The sequence below is a fragment of the Hypomesus transpacificus genome, chromosome 10, assembly GCF_021917145.1.
Source record: "Hypomesus transpacificus isolate Combined female chromosome 10, fHypTra1, whole genome shotgun sequence".
NCBI lineage: Eukaryota > Metazoa > Chordata > Actinopteri > Osmeriformes > Osmeridae > Hypomesus > Hypomesus transpacificus.
Window position 1 is genome coordinate 6,330,871 of NC_061069.1, and position 16,149 is coordinate 6,347,019.

Consider the following 16,149-nt stretch of genomic DNA (forward strand, 5'->3'; position numbering starts at 1 on the left):
GTACGGTAAGGCAGACTTTCTGCGAACCAGACATTAGAAATATCCTTGGAAGGTATAGTGTGTGTGTGGCTCTTTGCCAAGCATGAGGCGCCACTTTACGAGAATGATCTCATCCAAATCCATCGGATTCATCGTACTTTGTGTGTGTCTGTGTGTGTGTTTGTCCACAGATTGAGTAAGTCCCACTGCAACAACAGCTGCACGTTGTTTCTATGCAAAGTTTCACTTTTAAGGATGTTTTTTTTGTATCTATTCAAATAAACATTTATCAAAAGGTTTTATTTTAACTGTCATAATTCATGAACTTACTGTTTGATATAGAGATATTATAGCGTCATGTATATAATTGAAAATTTTATGAGAAAATGAACTAAGTACACTGGAGAGACAATGACCAGAATCAATATTTTTTATTTATTTAAAGCAAAATATATCCTCAACGTTTTTATCACAACATAAATGAATAAATATTATGACATTTATATACTGTTAGCATGTTGAAAAGAACCTGAAAGTAGCACTAGAAAAATACAACTATATGGGCATTATATGGTTAGGGTAGATGCTGTTGTTTGTTGGATGACTGAATGAATGTTGTCCTGAATATGGTGATAGATAAGTGAAGTGCATGCTTATCTTCATCTGATACGGTCTTTGTCAATGTACTCCTCCCACTCAGTGTTGCCAGTTTAATACTTTCATGTGAGATTGAGAGGTGCACACTGGGTATGCATGTGTGTTTCAAACCTTACATATTGTTCCTATACGTGCCTTGGTCTATGTATTAGTTGATTGCAGTGTGAACATGTGCATGCATGCTGATCGTCTTGGTAGCTCTAAACTCCCAGAAGTATCCCAGAGAACAGCGTGTCTTGGCGGACCGTGAGGGCAGAGCCGGTTCCGTTGTCGACAAAAATGGACACGTACTCCCCCGCCTGAAAGCAGCACACTGAGGGTTAATGACAATCGTTCACTCATCGTTCTACTATCTCTCCTGTCACCAAGAGCAGTCCTTAAGACCATCAATCACTCTGAGTGTTGATATCAGCTCTGGCTACAGGTAATAGCCCATAATTATAAATATTTGCCTTTATCTGTAGGTTGAGTGTTGATATGAGTATGATATCAGTTGACATCAGACAATGGATGGCTAGACACATAACATAACTTATAAGACTGCATGCATGAGTGTGTGCGTGCGAATGAGCCTGGGTGCCAGTGTGTGTGTGTTTGGTTATATTGTTACCTGTAGGTAAAGGGTTCCTGTCAGCAAGATGCTGAAAATTCCTCCAGTAGTACCCACCCCTGTGACTGCCTCTAAAGACCTGAAACATTCAGACAGGCATGACACAACTAGCAGCGACTTAACTTCATTTATGTGACTGTGGCGTGGTATTTTATGAATGTTAATCTTTGTTTTTACATTGGTAAAGTGTGTTTTTACTAATAACATGATGATTGTGTGGGCGTGTCAGTTTGACATGTGTATGTATGTGTGTGTTATTATTGTTCAATACTCACACATTGCTTTGACAGAGGGATTCAATGCAGATGGATGCCTTCACACTATCTCTTATTCGGGCGTGTGACCGCTCATTGGGCTCTGAGAAAACACATTTGAAATAAATCTGAATGGTTAAACTGCTTAACATCTTGACTGTGACTACAGTACTGCCATAATAATGGTCTGTCTGTGACTACATTACTGCCATAATAATGGTCAGTCTGTGGCTACATTACTGCCGTAATAATGGTCAGTCTGTGGCTACTTTACTGCCATAATAATGGTAAGGGTGAGGCTCACACTTGATGGTTTTCTTTGGGTGGACATTCTGAGGAAAAAACCCCACCCCTGTTCCACCCCTATTCCACAGAACTAGCTTATCTCACCACACCATCTAACTGTGATTGGTCTGGGCAGTGCATTGGCCATTTCTGATTGGTCCAGGCCATTGACACACCCAAATGTCCAAACTGTTTAGTTTCTAGCTCCAACCTTAATTCAACCATACCTCCCTGTGAGCTGCAACCGAACCTCTCACACTAAGATGAGCGAGAGGGCCAAATGGCAAATGGACAACCAAAGCAGTTTTCTTCTTATGACCTATATGCTTTAAATGTCACTATTGGTGCCACAATCCTTTGTACTCTCTTCTCCTATGTCCTTTGTTCCTGTTTTAACACACCAACTAATGACATTTCATGTATGTGTGCTCATCGACCACCAACATGTCAGCCATGTGTTCTCACCTATAAGGAGGCTGGCGGTGAGTTGGTAGAAGCCAGAGACGGCGGCGGTGTAGCGGCCGGTGCTGGCGTTAAACCCCTGGCCCCTCTGAAGACTCTGCTCAGAATCAGAGGGCTGGAGGGGTCGCATGGGGAGGAACAGTACAAGATCACGGGTCAGACAAACGTTGTTGCTTGTCTGTGTGCAGATGTCTGTGTGTGTGTGTGTGTTGGGTTAGCTCACATAGTTAAAGGGCTGCAGTTCCAGCAGGCTGCGCCTGGGCACAGTGAGAGGGTGCTGGAGGCGGCAGTGAAAGGCTGTGGCCACACGGGGGGTTCGATCACACAGTAGACAGGGACCCCCTGCCATGTCTAGGACAGAGGAACATTTCAGAGGAAAATATAATATTTGTAGTAATTTTGTTTTTTGTTTCGTGTGAATGTGTGAGTAACTTAGAAGATTTGGTTTGTGCATACTGCGTAGGTATGTTCATTTGAGTGTATGAGAGTATGTTTTAGTTTGGTGGATAGTGTCTGAGTGTGTGGTTTAGTCTCTGAGTGTGTGTGTGTGTGTGTGTGTGTGGCGCCACCCGGCTTGGCTGTGTGAATAAGAGTCTTTATGTTTTAGATTTCTGTCAGAACAGCCTGCAGCTTGCAGAGAGCACAAACAGACCTGTGTCTGCTCACATGGCTGCCAGCCAACACTCATTCCACACACACTCTCTCCCTCTCTCTTGAGCGCTCTCTCTCTCACACTCACACACACTTACTCTACACACACACACACACACACACAGAGACACACTCAATTATACACTTACTTAGTCACCCTCTTTTTCCTACATACACAGATAAACACACACAAACACACCTCACAGAATCATAGAAGCTTCAGCAAATATAAATCCATTTGCACACTAATGCTACACTCACACACAAACAGACTCAAAGTAGCATAGACACACTAGCGAGTTGAAGGAATCTGAGGAATTCTACAACTGAGCCAAGTCACATCCACGTTCCGGAAAATTACCGCTATTAAGGGATCAGACCAGCCCACAATCAGACAAGTAGCCTCCCCAACAAATGAGACAGACACCCCTAACAAAGCAGACAAGATACGTACACACCCCTGATACTTTTGTTCTAATTCTCAGAGACATACATAAACTGAATACATACATACATATCGTATCAATATGTAAATACAGTATATATACATATATATATGTATATATTTTTTTTATTACATTTGAACTGTTAATACACTATGGCTGGAAACATACAGAATAATTAACCTCATACTTCAAGTCCAGCATCTGATGTGTGTTTAATATGATGTATATTGTGAGGAATATTTCATAGGATAATTCCAGTTGGATATCAACAAACCAGCATTTCCACAATCTTAGAACTTGACTTCCTACATTTTGGTTTGCCCCAAAAAATCTAATGTGGAAGATGATTTTTTATCAATTGACCTCAAAACCCTCAAAACAACATTTCTTCTTGCAATTGGTTAGAATGCAGAGCATGTTATTAGTCAGTAATGCTTTACCTCTTAGTCGCAGCTGAAACTCCTGCATGAGCTCTTCCTGTTGTGGCAGCAGGGGGGCCGGGGGCCCGGGGGGGCCCTGGGGACCAGGGGGCCCAGGAGGCCCCGGCAGACCATGCTACAAAGACAAAATCACGCTAATTCAATTATTTGTGCACTACAATATGAGGCAAGTCACTTCTGTCTAAGGAGCCGCCGGGATTTGGTAGTCAGGATTAAATTACATTAATTGCTGATTTAATGTTTGTAAATCCATATGAAACCCATGACTTGACTATATCAATGAAAATTAGCAAGCACCCCGACTGCAATAAGATTTATTTTTTATTGCCACCCTGGCCCGAAAACGCCCCAAACCTTTTAGAATTAGAGAGGTGATTGTATACCTTGAGGGAAACATCACTTTTTCCTGTGTGGGCGTCTTACTGTAAACTCAGTAGCCTAACCACTCCCACTATAAGCTTTGCTGGGGCAACTGTGTAAAGAATTCTGGGAACAGTCGATGATTATAAGGACAGCTGGTGATTCTAGAACAATACAGTAAAATTGTGTAACCTAAAAATAAGTTTTAATATGAGCTTTGTACCTTTACTTGATGAAAATCCTCAGACAGTAAAAATTAGTTGGGTGCACCAGCACTGTAAGTTAAACTACACAGTGTCCTTTAAAAATAAGAAAAATATCTGGTCCTGTCTTTTCAACGGCAAGGCTCCTAATCAGTAAATTTAAAGGAGTAACACTTAAGAGCAAAATAACCCTAACTTCTGTTGTTTGTAATATCTGATTATGCTTGCTTGTCAGCCTTCCTTCCTTACTGTGTCAATGTACCTACAGTGCACGTGCAAGCAGTATAGCATAGTTATCACTGTCTTCTTCTGCTTAAATGTGATATCCTCATTGCTCCGGTCTATAACCTGGGTAGGCCATGAACCTGCTCACCTTTGATGCTCTCTTAGGGGCCTTGATCTTCCTGTTCTCCCCTTTGTTGGAGTTCCGTCTGAAGATCATCCAGGAGTTACGAGGACTCACTATGTCCAGATCTGAGGACACTGTCTCCTGGAAGGCCAGAGGAAAGTTGAATACACAGGATAATGCTGATAAAGACCAGGTTAAATGGATCAATCTATTTTGACCTATTATACACAATTCACCAACAATAGTGTGAGCGTTGTGGATTATTCAGGCAATGAAATTGAATAATGGTGAAGTAATTGCATATGGTGTTCAGGCTGTATAGTTACCGGGCTCTCTGTACTGGCAGTGTTATTGTCCCCCTGGCTCTCATCACTCTGTGTAGCAAAAACAGTCACCAGCAGTCCCAGAATAAGGGGCAGCATGAGCAGCCTTTGTGGCCCACAAAGGGCACCTCTGCCCTGGGCTGACGGAGGCAGCATGTCTGGTAGGCCCTTGTGGTGCTCCTTCAAGAAGATCAGCTCTTCAGCTTCTCAACAGGCCTTGAGGGATCCCATCCTGGGATGTGATCCACGATAGTGTAGCTCAGTGGATGGTTTGATGATAGGGGGTCCAAGAGACACTTCAACAGTTTTCCTTTTTCCAGAGTGATGTTCTCTGGTTTTGATGATTGTATATCCGCAGGACGATTTGTTTCCAGTTGTTCTTTTGCTGCGGTCTCTCTTGTGATGCCTCTGTGTTGTTATATGTCTCTCAGTCTCGGTGTCACGGCAGAGGATTGCCAGAGTATTCAAAAGAGTGCATCTCAAAGTGTCTTCCAAGCTAAAATGATATGTTTGAATGGCATCATGTCAAATACTCAACGCCCTGTGTACGTTACTCAAATGTGTGTGAGAAACTTTGTTTACATGTGTGTGTGTGTGTGTGTGTTTTGGTCACCATGCAAGACATAAATACTGTGTGTGTGGCACAGATAGTGTCTCTACATGAGAATGTGTGTGCATGACAAATTCTGTCTGTGTGTGGTATAGACACTGTGGGTGGTAAAAAAGACTATTCCTTTTTTCACCCTTGTCTGTGAAACAGATTTTTCCTTTTCTCTCTTTACTGACCTGCTTTCTCCATGTTGCTCTCCTCTCTCTCTTTCTCCCGTTTTGTCTCTCCCCTTATTCTCTTGTCTTTTCTCTCTCTCTCTCTCTCTCTCTCTCTCTCTCTCTCTCTCTCTTACCACCTCGCTCTGTCTGTCTTTCTCAATTCTTCACACAGTTGTAGTGTCTTGGATTGCTGGTTAAAGATGAGTGTCCTATTCCAAAACAGAACTCCCGTTTGTTTTCACATCAATCCATATTCCTGTGTCCCAGCGGGCTGGTCCAATGATGCCAGTATGTTTTGACTGGTTCTGTTGCAGATCTCTTTCTCTCTCTCTCTCACTCTTTCTCTCTCTCACTTATTCTCTCTCTCTGTGTCTTTCCTCAGCTCTCAATCTCTTGGTCCTTTTTATCTCCACTCTTTCAAGACTCCTCCTTCATCCCCCCCTTTTTGGTTGGCTCCTCCTTCCCTCTATATGCCTCTCAACTGTCGCTCCATCCATCCACAGTCTTGTTCCCTCTGTCTGCCCTGTCTGTCATGAATGTATCTCTTTCTCTTTCAGCCTTCCTCTTATTTCTACTTTTTCTTTGCTGTTAGCCTTTTTGTCCACTCTTTTGCAAGACTGCCCCTTGCAGGGGTTTTCTCCAGGGTCCTAGCACCAATAGGGTGACCATTCCCCATCATACCAAAAGAAGACATAATAAGTACAAAGTCTAAATACAGTTATACATTAGGTCAGGTCAGCTGGTAATAGTTTGACAAGAAAAGAGAGGGAAGGAGAAAAAGTCTCTCTCACATTCGAGATAAGGAAATGGGAGGGGTCTGACGTTGTACCAAGATGATGACATTTGTCAGCTAAGTTGGTGCATGTGTGATGTAACTCTCATAATGATGAAACATTATTTAGAAGTTGGGTGAAAATGTAATGGTAGTTCACTCCCCGCTCAAAGGATCATGGTGATAGGGGACACCACATTTTTACATCACACATGATCTCATTTAATAAATAAAATACAATGTTACCTCTCTAATTGTAGCTAGATTTAAACTTCACCCCTTCCATGGCAACACTTCAACACAGTTTGAACACTTCTTTGAAAACAACTTTAAATAATTTAAAGGGAAGTCAAAGGAAATTACCTTTCAAAATATTAGTGCATAGCTCTTGTTATCCGTGGTACATCAAAACTCATGAAAGTGTTTCATAAAGGTGTCATAAATACTTATTTCAAAGACTGTAGCATCAATGTTAAATGTCCCATTTTACGGATTATAATTCACCACCTGCACCCTCCAGTGGCCATATCATGTATTTGCACTGTGTTAACTAGTCAGCGAGGCAAAGTACCTCTCAGTGTTCCTTGGTGAGATTAAAGCCTACAGCAAACTCGTGAATAGCAAACTTTTAACCTGCTATTCAAATGAGTGCTCAACTAGTTAAATACAATAAATAAGTGTAGGACTGATGGAACACAAACTTAAAATACATTTGAATAAATAGTACATTGACGTTCATGTGTCATGTGAGAGCTCCTCCTTCATCCATAGCAACAACCAGATAAATAAAATGTAAGCTTGCTATAATATTGTCTTTGAACATTTCCTGTACAAGAGATTGCATGCATTTATTAGATTATACAGTAGTACATAGAAAATCAGTCATAACATGGTTGATGCACGTGATGGCTGGAGGTGGACCCCAGACTGAATCACCTGTTGCAGTACTCTAAGTCCTGGATAAGAGGATTGGAGCTTCCTGACTCTACCTTCACATGCACTGTGAACAGAGATGTCTGTGAACACACACACAAGACACACAAACACACCTGGTCAGCCTGCATAATTCCAATGCGCCTTCAAGATCTGGTCTTGTACTCAGATGCAAGGTAGCTTCAGGACTTAAAGGAGACAACAAGTGGTGACACAGCACTTATAAAAAAAAGATGTAGCTTGAAGGTAGCTAAACATGGTAGCTAAGAATAGAAATTTCTTGGCCCAGTGAAGCGTGGATCAGACCGCAGGAATACTTGTTTTCAACCCTGTGCCATCATCATGTAAAAAGAGTAGCAAGTTTGAAGATTTAGAGGCACGGTAGGTATAAATAAAAATGTGATTGACTCAAAATAACTACTTGAGGTAAGTTATAGTTTACAATAGAGGTATGTTTCGTTTGTGTGTGTGTGTCAGATAGTTGCAATGGACCTGGGAGAACCTTCACCACTTAGGCATTTTGTGGTGGCAAAAAGGACAATCAACGCTGTGTTTGATCTGCTGCTGGAGTATGTTAAAGAAGGATCAGAGTTTGTGGAAGGTAAGAAAATCCACGAGAGCTGCCTATAAATATGTGCGCTGACGTTCATTGGGGATCCATCTGGTCCGCAAGGTGATCAAAGGAATCTTGACGGGCTCTTGACCTGCTGTGGGATGGCTCTTGTTAAAGTCCTCATGTTCAGGAGCATGTGCAAGAGTGTCTCCATTCATGTGTTTGATCTCCGTTTCCAATGGCAGCGACATGGCGTAGTCCAGACCTGGAGCAGGTTGCGGTGGAGGAGCAATGCCTTGAGGTTCAGTCCTGCGCCAAAAAACTGGCCGTCATCCGTGAGGTCCTGGCTCGCAGGCACATGAAAGTGTCCTTTTTCGGCAGGCGAGTAGAAAGATTCTGCGGTTAAAAAGTGTCTGGCCCAATCAATTGCTTCGTTGCTTTAGTGGAGTTACCTTGTTTTAATTTCCCATCTGGCTTGAGCAAACCACTTTTGAGAGGAGTTTTTAGGGAAAAATTCAAAGGAGGGTCATTTGACAAGAGAGGTTTTCCACCGTTGCCAACTTGCAGGACAAGCAACGGGAAGAGCACAGTTATCAACGCCATGCTGAGGGACCGGGTGCTGCCCAGTGGCATCGGCCACACCACCAACTGCTTCCTGCGGGTAGAGGGCACTGACCGAGACGAGGCCTACCTCACCATCGAGGGGTCAGAGGACAGGAAGAGTATCAAGGTCAGGGGTCAGGGGTCAAACTAGTAGGTTCTTTACTGTTCGTGTGTCATTTATTGAAGCATTCTCTGAGACACAGATGGTGTTTTTTCATACAGATGATCTGTTTATGAAAGGAACCGCTGGCTTGGGTATTTGTCTTCATCGATGACTACAAAACTCTACAGTCATTTGCTGCCACATTGTTGTTCAGAGCAAAGCAACCCTGTTTAAAAACTCCTTTGCAACACAAGCATCACATTTGCATCGTGCCTATTGAGTGTATTGCACCTCCCCCAAGCCCTCTGCCTTCTCCACCCTTCTACTGTACTAACACCACTGCTACAGACAGTGAACCAACTGGCCCATGCCCTGCATATGGAAGCCATGCTAGACTCAGGATGTCTCGTGAAGGTGTTCTGGCCTAAGTCCAGGTGTGCCCTGCTGAGGGATGACTTAGTTCTCATGGACAGGTACTGTGAAGCACAGTCACATACACTATACACAAATAAACGTGCTAATTTGACAGACAACAATTGATTGAAGTTTAACAACAGCCCGGGGACAGATGTAACTTCAGAAGTGGACAGCTGGATCGATAAGTTCTGTTTGGATGCTGATGTCTTTGTGCTGGTTGGCAATGCAGAGTCCACACTGATGAACACAGTAAGAAAGCACTCTAAACTGTTCACAATCTCAACCGTTGCTGTTCCTCCTGCTCCATATCATCATATTCAAGCTGCTTGATGTCTTCTACTCTCTACAGGAAAAACTGTTCTTCCACAAAGTGAGCGAGCGGATATCTAAACCAAACATCTTCATTCTGCACAACCGCTGGGACGCCTCTGTGTCAGAACCTGAGTACATTGATGAAGTGAGTCAGAGACTGACACAACCCCATTAAGGGTCTGGATATTAATCCTGCTAAATGGGGCTTATCATGCTGGTGATTGATGGAATGCAAGAGGCAGAGAGAATGAAGTTGGACCAGCTTTAGATGTCTCAGAGTAATACCCAACCATTACGGCAAACCATGTGGCAAAATCTTCCACAACTTTATCAACGGTGGTCTTTGGAGAGATGATGCTGCTCCTGTGGCAGTGCGTGCATGACCTGGTGATGCCCCCTGCAGGTGCGTAAGCAGCACACGGACCGCTGTGTGAACTTCCTGTCGGAGGAGCTGAGGGTGGTCAGTCCGGAGGAGGCCCCTGGGAGGATCTTCTTTGTGTCGGCCAAAGAGGTTCTGAGCTCCAGGACGCACCGGGCCCAAGGCATGCCCGAGACAGGTGAGACAGGTGAGGGACCAGAGGCATGGGATGAGGGGGAGTGGAGGTGGTAGCCGAGTTGTTCATATTATTTGTGAGGGACCGCAGTGAGAGGGGCATCCACACGGTTGACATATTTCTGACATCGTAGGTGGTGCTCTGGCAGAAGGTTTCAACGAGAGACTCAGCGAGTTTCAGAGGTTCGAGAGGACATTTGAGGCAAGTAAATGGTCTCGAGCGGCCCGTTATTGAGGCGTAATGTGGTTCGTTCAGTTTTTTTGCGCTTTACTTACACACTACATTCGATTCACAGGAGTTCATCTCCCAGTCTGCAGTCAAAACCAAGTTTGAGCAGCACACGGTTAGAGCCTGGCAAATCATCGAGGCGGTCAAAGCTGTCATGGACTCCATCAACATCAACTCAGCTGAAAGGAAGTCAGTATCTCCATGTCCTGTCTGACTGTACACCCGTGGAGTGACCAGCTCAAAATCTAATATTTGGCCTTCAGATTGGCTTGAACAAGGATGTCAAGGGAAGTTCTGTATTTTGTTGACGGCGGTCAGGATCTATTCTCTGGAAGAGAGAGAGGAGCAGAGGGACCGGTTGGAGTTTGTCCGCGGCCAGCTTAACCGTCTAACCGAAAACATCAAAGAGGGGATCAAGGCTCTCACAGAAGAAGTGGCTGCCAAGGTAAGGGACACTGGGACACCAATATCATTATCTTTACAGGTTGGGGGACACATTGATAATGGCAGGCAATCTGGTGACATGGTTATGGTGGAAACACATTTTTCCAAGTGGCAATTAAAGCAGGTTAAAACTCAATAAAAAGTGTCTTAGGTGTGTTACATGTATACTATTACACGGAAACCTTAGAGGGTGCTAAATGCCAAATATGTTGATAAAGAAAGTTCAGTGTAATCAGTACCAGGATGAGCTTAATCATGATCACAAAAAGTTTTTTTCTTCAGGTTGCGAAAGCAATTGCAGAGCAGACCAGCTGCCTTCCCTCGCTGGTTGATGAGTTCAGCACAGATTTTAACCCAACGCCAAACACATTAACAGCCTACAAAGCAGTAAGTTCCCCTATAGATCAAACGTTATTCTCCTGACTGACCAACATTAAAGCCTCTTTGACCCTTCACTCCTTTCTATCTTGCATCTGCTTCATCCTGACTCACCGTCACATGCAAACACACACTGGTTCAAACACATGCACAAGCATTCACCCTCACATACACGTACATGCACACAACGGGGTCGTGCATGCACTGCCTTAAACAGGATTAAAGACAAAGCCTCTTAAAGTCTTGCAGTTTACTGTACCGTGTGGGTGACTGTGTGTGTGTGTTTGTGTATGTGTGTGTGTGTGTGTTTGTGTTTGTATATGTTCTCAGTTCACATTTGTGAAGAATGAAACTTGCCTGTTCTCTGTAGCATACACGTGTGTACAGCATAACGGTACCACTGAATCAACTAGTAATCATCTGCCTACTCTCCTCATCTTCCTCCTCTCCTTTCACGATTTCCTCTGCAGAAGCTGATTGTCCATGTGGAGGACAGGATGAACAGTTCTTTGGGCTACCGTTGTTCTAAGGGGATCATTGGCAGTGTGCAATCTTCCCAGAAAAACATGATTGGTGATTATTTAAGCCATTCGTTCATGATTGATTTGTATCACTTGTCTTTATACGGTTTCATCTCATCATATCTCGATTTCCTCTGCTGTGTGTGACTCTCCATTCACAGAGAGTATTCGCCCATTGCTGCCCCCTGTTGTGCAGGAGCAGCTGCATATCCACTTACCTAGCCGGAAGTTTGACCTGAACTATGACCTCAGTCTAGCTGCCCTTTGCACAGACTTCCAGGAGAACATAGAGTTCCAGTTCTCTCTTGGCTGGACAGCATTGGTCAGCCGATTCATCGGTCCCTCTGGTGCCAAACAAGCCTTGACAGGCATGGAGCAGAGATTAGGCCAACAGGTTAGCACAGGATGTGATCAATAAAGGTTGTTTATTTTACATTTGGTTGTTTATTTTACAAGGGGAAAATGAATGCACACTGTATTTGGGCTAACTAAGTAATGCGTGTTGTAAGTAATATGTGTTGTCACATTGTTTCCATCTTCAGACTGCCTCCTCCTCTGGTCCACTCAGCCTTCAGACTCAGAGGGAGAATAACCCAGGAAATGAACTGGTCTTCTCCATGGCGACTGGTCTGGTGTCACTAACTTCCCGGGCCTCCATGACTGTGCTTGTCATTGGCGGAGTGGTGTGTAAACTTTTCCCTCAGTTACTGCACATATGCCATGTTTTGTTCCATTATTTTGTAATCGTGTGCAAAAGTAACTAAATGAAGCTAAGTTCACTTCAACCCACAATGACTCGTGTATGCTGTGACAGCTAATGGCTACAGTACTGCTAACACCAACACGTCTGCCTCATGGCTAACGCTAACAGGTCGTCTCCTCCTGCCCTGTGTGGCAGGTGTGGCGTTCAGTCGGCTGGAGGCTGATCGCTCTGTCCGTGTCGCTCTACGGCCTGCTCTACCTGTATGAGAAGCTCACATGGACCAACGCCTCCAGGGAGAGAGTCCTCAAGCAGCAGTTTGTGGAGCACGCCACACAGCGGTTGAAGGCCATTGTCCCCATGACAAGCAGAGGCTGCAGCCAACAGGTTTATCAGTGAGTCACGGGGGTGAACCCACGTGTATCTGCTCTTCTGCTCTCTTCTTGAATCAACTAGTACTGCACACACAACTCTTGTTTTTGATTTCAAAGTGTCTGATAACAAAGATCAGAGGTGTGTCTTTGACTAATTAGCAACATAACTGACCCTTTTCATTTTGTCAAAAGGCATGTGGATCAAAGTAATAGAAAACATCAACACAAAGCTACAGAATTTAGCCTGACTCACCATGGACCCTTTTCTGTCAACTGTTTCCCACCTTAGTTCTAACCTCTCTTCTTGGATATGGCAGGGAGTTGACAGAGACATTTGCACGTCTGTGTCAGCGAGTTGATGTGAGTGAGGTGGAGCTGGAGGGCCAAATCCGCCACCTGAGTTCCAGGATCCAGAGACTGGAGAAGGTCCAGCAACGCTCCAAAGCTCTGAGGTTTGACAAGGTTCCTTTTATCTCAGAGCACTCTCTAAGCTTTGCTATGCTCTGTTGCCCTCTAATTAATTGTATTTTATTTAAATATAAAGTCTGTTGTGTCTTTTAATACTGGCATTGGGTTTTGAAACTTTTCTCCATGTGTGACAATCTTAAATAATTAGGAAATTGACTGCAAGTTCTGTGATTAACTGCTCTAAGCCTACAACCCATAGGTAAACTGGTAAATTGAAAAGAGCAAATCCAATAGTTGTAGTAGTATCCAATTGATTTTGGGGGGGATAAATCTTAGATGTGTCCATGCTTGTGATTTAGGCAGTGAGATACTGTATCAAATCAGTTCAGTGTTTTACCCTGTCCATTGTTTTCTACAGAAACAGAGCCACAGACCTGGAGTCTAAGCTTGATGCCTTTTCTGTCCAGTATCTTCAAGGACATGGGAGGAGCTGAGCAACTGATGAACACAAATACACAAATATCTAAAAATCACCAGAACAGCATTTTTCCATCTACGTAATATTGCCAAAATACGAAAATTCCTCTCAAAGGATGATGCTGAAAAACTAATACATGCTTTTGTTACGTCCCGATTGGACTACTGCAATGTGTTGTTCTCTGGCCTCCCAATTACCTACCTAAAAAACTTACAGCGGGTGCAAAATGCTGCTGCTAGACTATTGACTAAAACTAGAAAGTTTGATCATATAACATCGACTCTTATCTCTTTACACTGGCTCCCTATCCAAGCCAGAGCTGATTTCAAAGTTCTACTACTAACTTACAAATCTCTGCATGGATTGGCACCACTGTACCTCTCCGGTCTCCTTGCACCCTATTGCCCCGCAAGGTCTCTAAGATCTCAAAATGCCGGCTATCTGGTAATACCCAAAGTTAAGAAAAAAACTGCTGGAGGTAGGGCGTTCTCATATAGAGCACCTCTTCTTTGGAACAAATTACCCATCTCAATTAAGGAAGCTGATACTGTCTCGACATTTAAAACTAGATTAAAAACGTTCTTGTTTAGTCAATTCTATGATTGTTAAAGGGAAGTATGTGTGTACTTTATATGTAAACCTGGGATGTGTGCTTGCCTATGTGTGTATCACATGTAACTTTTAAATTTTAATTATAGCTTATGTTCACATTGCCCAGCTAGATGTTACAAATAAAGTAAACCTGTTACTGTATATTGTTAGTATTATTATTATTATAGTTCCGTTGCTGTATATTGTTACTGTTATAGTTTTTATTACTAGTTGGAGACAACGGGGGACTGGCTGTTTTCATCCTTATTCGTATAAGTATAACCTACTTTAGAGTTCTTTCCCCTGGAACAGATTTCATGTTCCAACTGAGGGGGGCCGTCGTTGTTTTGGTGTGTGGGGCTGCATCAAATACCCTTTTTGCTCTGTTAAATTGCTGCACTAGTCCACACTTGACCGGTGGGGATCTCATTCTATTTTGACTGTAACTGTTAGCTGCTCCTGGCATTCTCTAATCCCTGCTCTCCTCTCTGTCCCCCCCCCACACATTCCCTGTGGTGTGGGGGGTTTGAGCTGTCAGGACCTGCTTGGTCGTCGGTCTGCCAACGCTGAACCAGGTCGTCACCCGGAATCCAGTCTCCATGACGGCCAACAGCGAGTTTCCCGGTCCCATCCAACGTCTATAAAGCCGAACAATGGATTTTGGTGTTTCAAAACCCATTGACACTGTATGACTATGTTTAGCTTGTGTTCTGCTCCTCTCTCTTACCAGCCGTCTCTGGAGGAGGGGATCCCTCTCTGAATTGCTCCTCCCAAGGTTTCTTCCATTTTTTCTCCCGGTGGGAGTTTTTCTGGGAGTTTTTCCTTGTCTTCCTTGAGGGTTTAGGTTGGTTGAGGGGCAGTTCTATGGGCGCATGTGAAGCCCTCTGTGACATGCTTGCGTGTAAAAAGGGCTATACAAATAAATTTGATTTGATTTGATTTGATCTTATAATTGTTTACAATTGGATGTTGGCAATAAGCGTACTGTTTGTGTGCATTCACACTCTATAGAACAAGATACAGTAAAATTATTTAAAAAAATATAACAGTTTGATCAAGCTTCTTTACATGCTGCTATGTCAAGTGCATGAATTTAGGATTTTAGAGATAATATAGTTTACCATTCTGAATGGAATTGGATTGGATTATTTCCCTCATCCTCTTCAATTTTATAAAGGAAAGAGCAATAAATATGACTGTTGAGATTACTTCAATAGTTGTAATCAAATTATGAGATTTATGAGATGGAAGGCAATAAAATATCAATGAAACCAACTGTTGCTTGCTAATTCCAAATCCATTCTAATTAAACTAAGAAAATAATCTCAACTGAACCATCTTTGATAAACAGCTATTGGATAATGCCATGGAATATTATGGAGCAATTAGTGTCAATTTATCAGTCGGTTATAACCAGACTTTTTATGCCAAATAGTTTGTTTTGAACATAAAGTATCACTGCCTATTACAGAGCTCTGGCGCCACCTAGTGCTGTCTTTAAACTAATTATATATTTTGGCAAGGCTGCAGACTGAAAGTGGTTGGTAGTTGACTCGAAAACAATTACGTATGTATAGTGTTTTGTGGCTAACTTCAGGAACACCAACATACAAATTCAATTATGTATCAAGTCTTTAATTTCTAAAATATCATTCAAATATTGATTATAAACCTGTAATAATGTCATTTAAATATTGACTATAAACCTGTATTCATTAATCTTTACAGAAACACAGTAGGCTGTACAGAGGCATGGATATTGGTCAGGGCTTAGAGAAAACTACAAAACATGCTTACAAATAATAATCGAACAGTGTTTCTTTACACATAAAATGTTGCATATCAGTACAGCAATACCTTGTTGCCATTTTTGCAAAAATACATGGTTGCAGTCAGTGTGTAGCTAATACAGTGTTTGCGCTTCAGATGGATCTTGATGATGCAGCTGGCCATGATATAGAAATATGTTTCTACATTGTAATAGGTAATAATT

At 42.9% G+C, this 16,149-nt stretch overlaps 2 protein-coding genes across 2 annotated transcripts; one reads left to right on the top strand and one right to left on the bottom strand.

Annotated features, from left to right (window-relative positions):
• Positions 1-403: 403 nt before the first annotated feature.
• Positions 404-5,865, bottom strand: si:ch1073-184j22.1 (erythroferrone). The gene is made up of 9 exons (XM_047028461.1): positions 5,806-5,865; positions 5,023-5,515; positions 4,721-4,837; positions 3,785-3,899; positions 2,471-2,598; positions 2,251-2,362; positions 1,522-1,603; positions 1,247-1,325; positions 404-935 (listed from the first exon to the last, which is right to left on the bottom strand). Exons 2-9 carry the CDS (start codon positions 5,173-5,175, stop codon positions 837-839), a joined length of 885 nt encoding a protein of 294 aa, XP_046884417.1. The 5' UTR covers positions 5,176-5,515; positions 5,806-5,865; the 3' UTR covers positions 404-836.
• A 2,098-nt stretch (positions 5,866-7,963) lies between these two features.
• On the top strand, positions 7,964-13,666 carry mfn1a (mitofusin 1a). Its single transcript, XM_047028066.1, has 17 exons — positions 7,964-8,093; positions 8,291-8,426; positions 8,613-8,775; positions 9,100-9,224; positions 9,309-9,417; positions 9,518-9,625; positions 9,884-10,037; positions 10,168-10,235; positions 10,330-10,451; positions 10,581-10,707; positions 10,989-11,093; positions 11,555-11,657; positions 11,767-11,999; positions 12,148-12,288; positions 12,504-12,700; positions 12,997-13,131; positions 13,506-13,666. Exons 1-17 carry the CDS (start codon positions 7,979-7,981, stop codon positions 13,579-13,581), a joined length of 2,217 nt encoding a protein of 738 aa, XP_046884022.1. The 5' UTR covers positions 7,964-7,978; the 3' UTR covers positions 13,582-13,666.
• The last annotated feature ends 2,483 nt before the right edge of the window (positions 13,667-16,149 follow it).

Bases quoted from the DNA above. Each gene is read 5' to 3' on its own strand.
- si:ch1073-184j22.1 (XM_047028461.1), bottom strand. From the start codon at position 5,175: ATGCTGCCTCCGTCAGCCCAGGGCAGAGGTGCCCTTTGTGGGCCACAA. The intron at 4,838-5,022 runs GTAACTATACAG...CTGGCCTTCCAG, and splicing joins CTGCCAGTACAGAGAGCCCG to GAGACAGTGTCCTCAGATCT. The intron at 1,604-2,250 runs GTGAGAACACAT...GTGTTTTCTCAG, and splicing joins CACCGCCAGCCTCCTTATAG to AGCCCAATGAGCGGTCACAC.
- mfn1a (XM_047028066.1), top strand. From the start codon at position 7,979: ATGGACCTGGGAGAACCTTCACCACTTAGGCATTTTGTGGTGGCAAAA. The intron at 9,626-9,883 runs GTGAGTCAGAGA...TGCCCCCTGCAG, and splicing joins AACCTGAGTACATTGATGAA to GTGCGTAAGCAGCACACGGA. The intron at 10,236-10,329 runs GCAAGTAAATGG...TTCGATTCACAG, and splicing joins GGTTCGAGAGGACATTTGAG to GAGTTCATCTCCCAGTCTGC.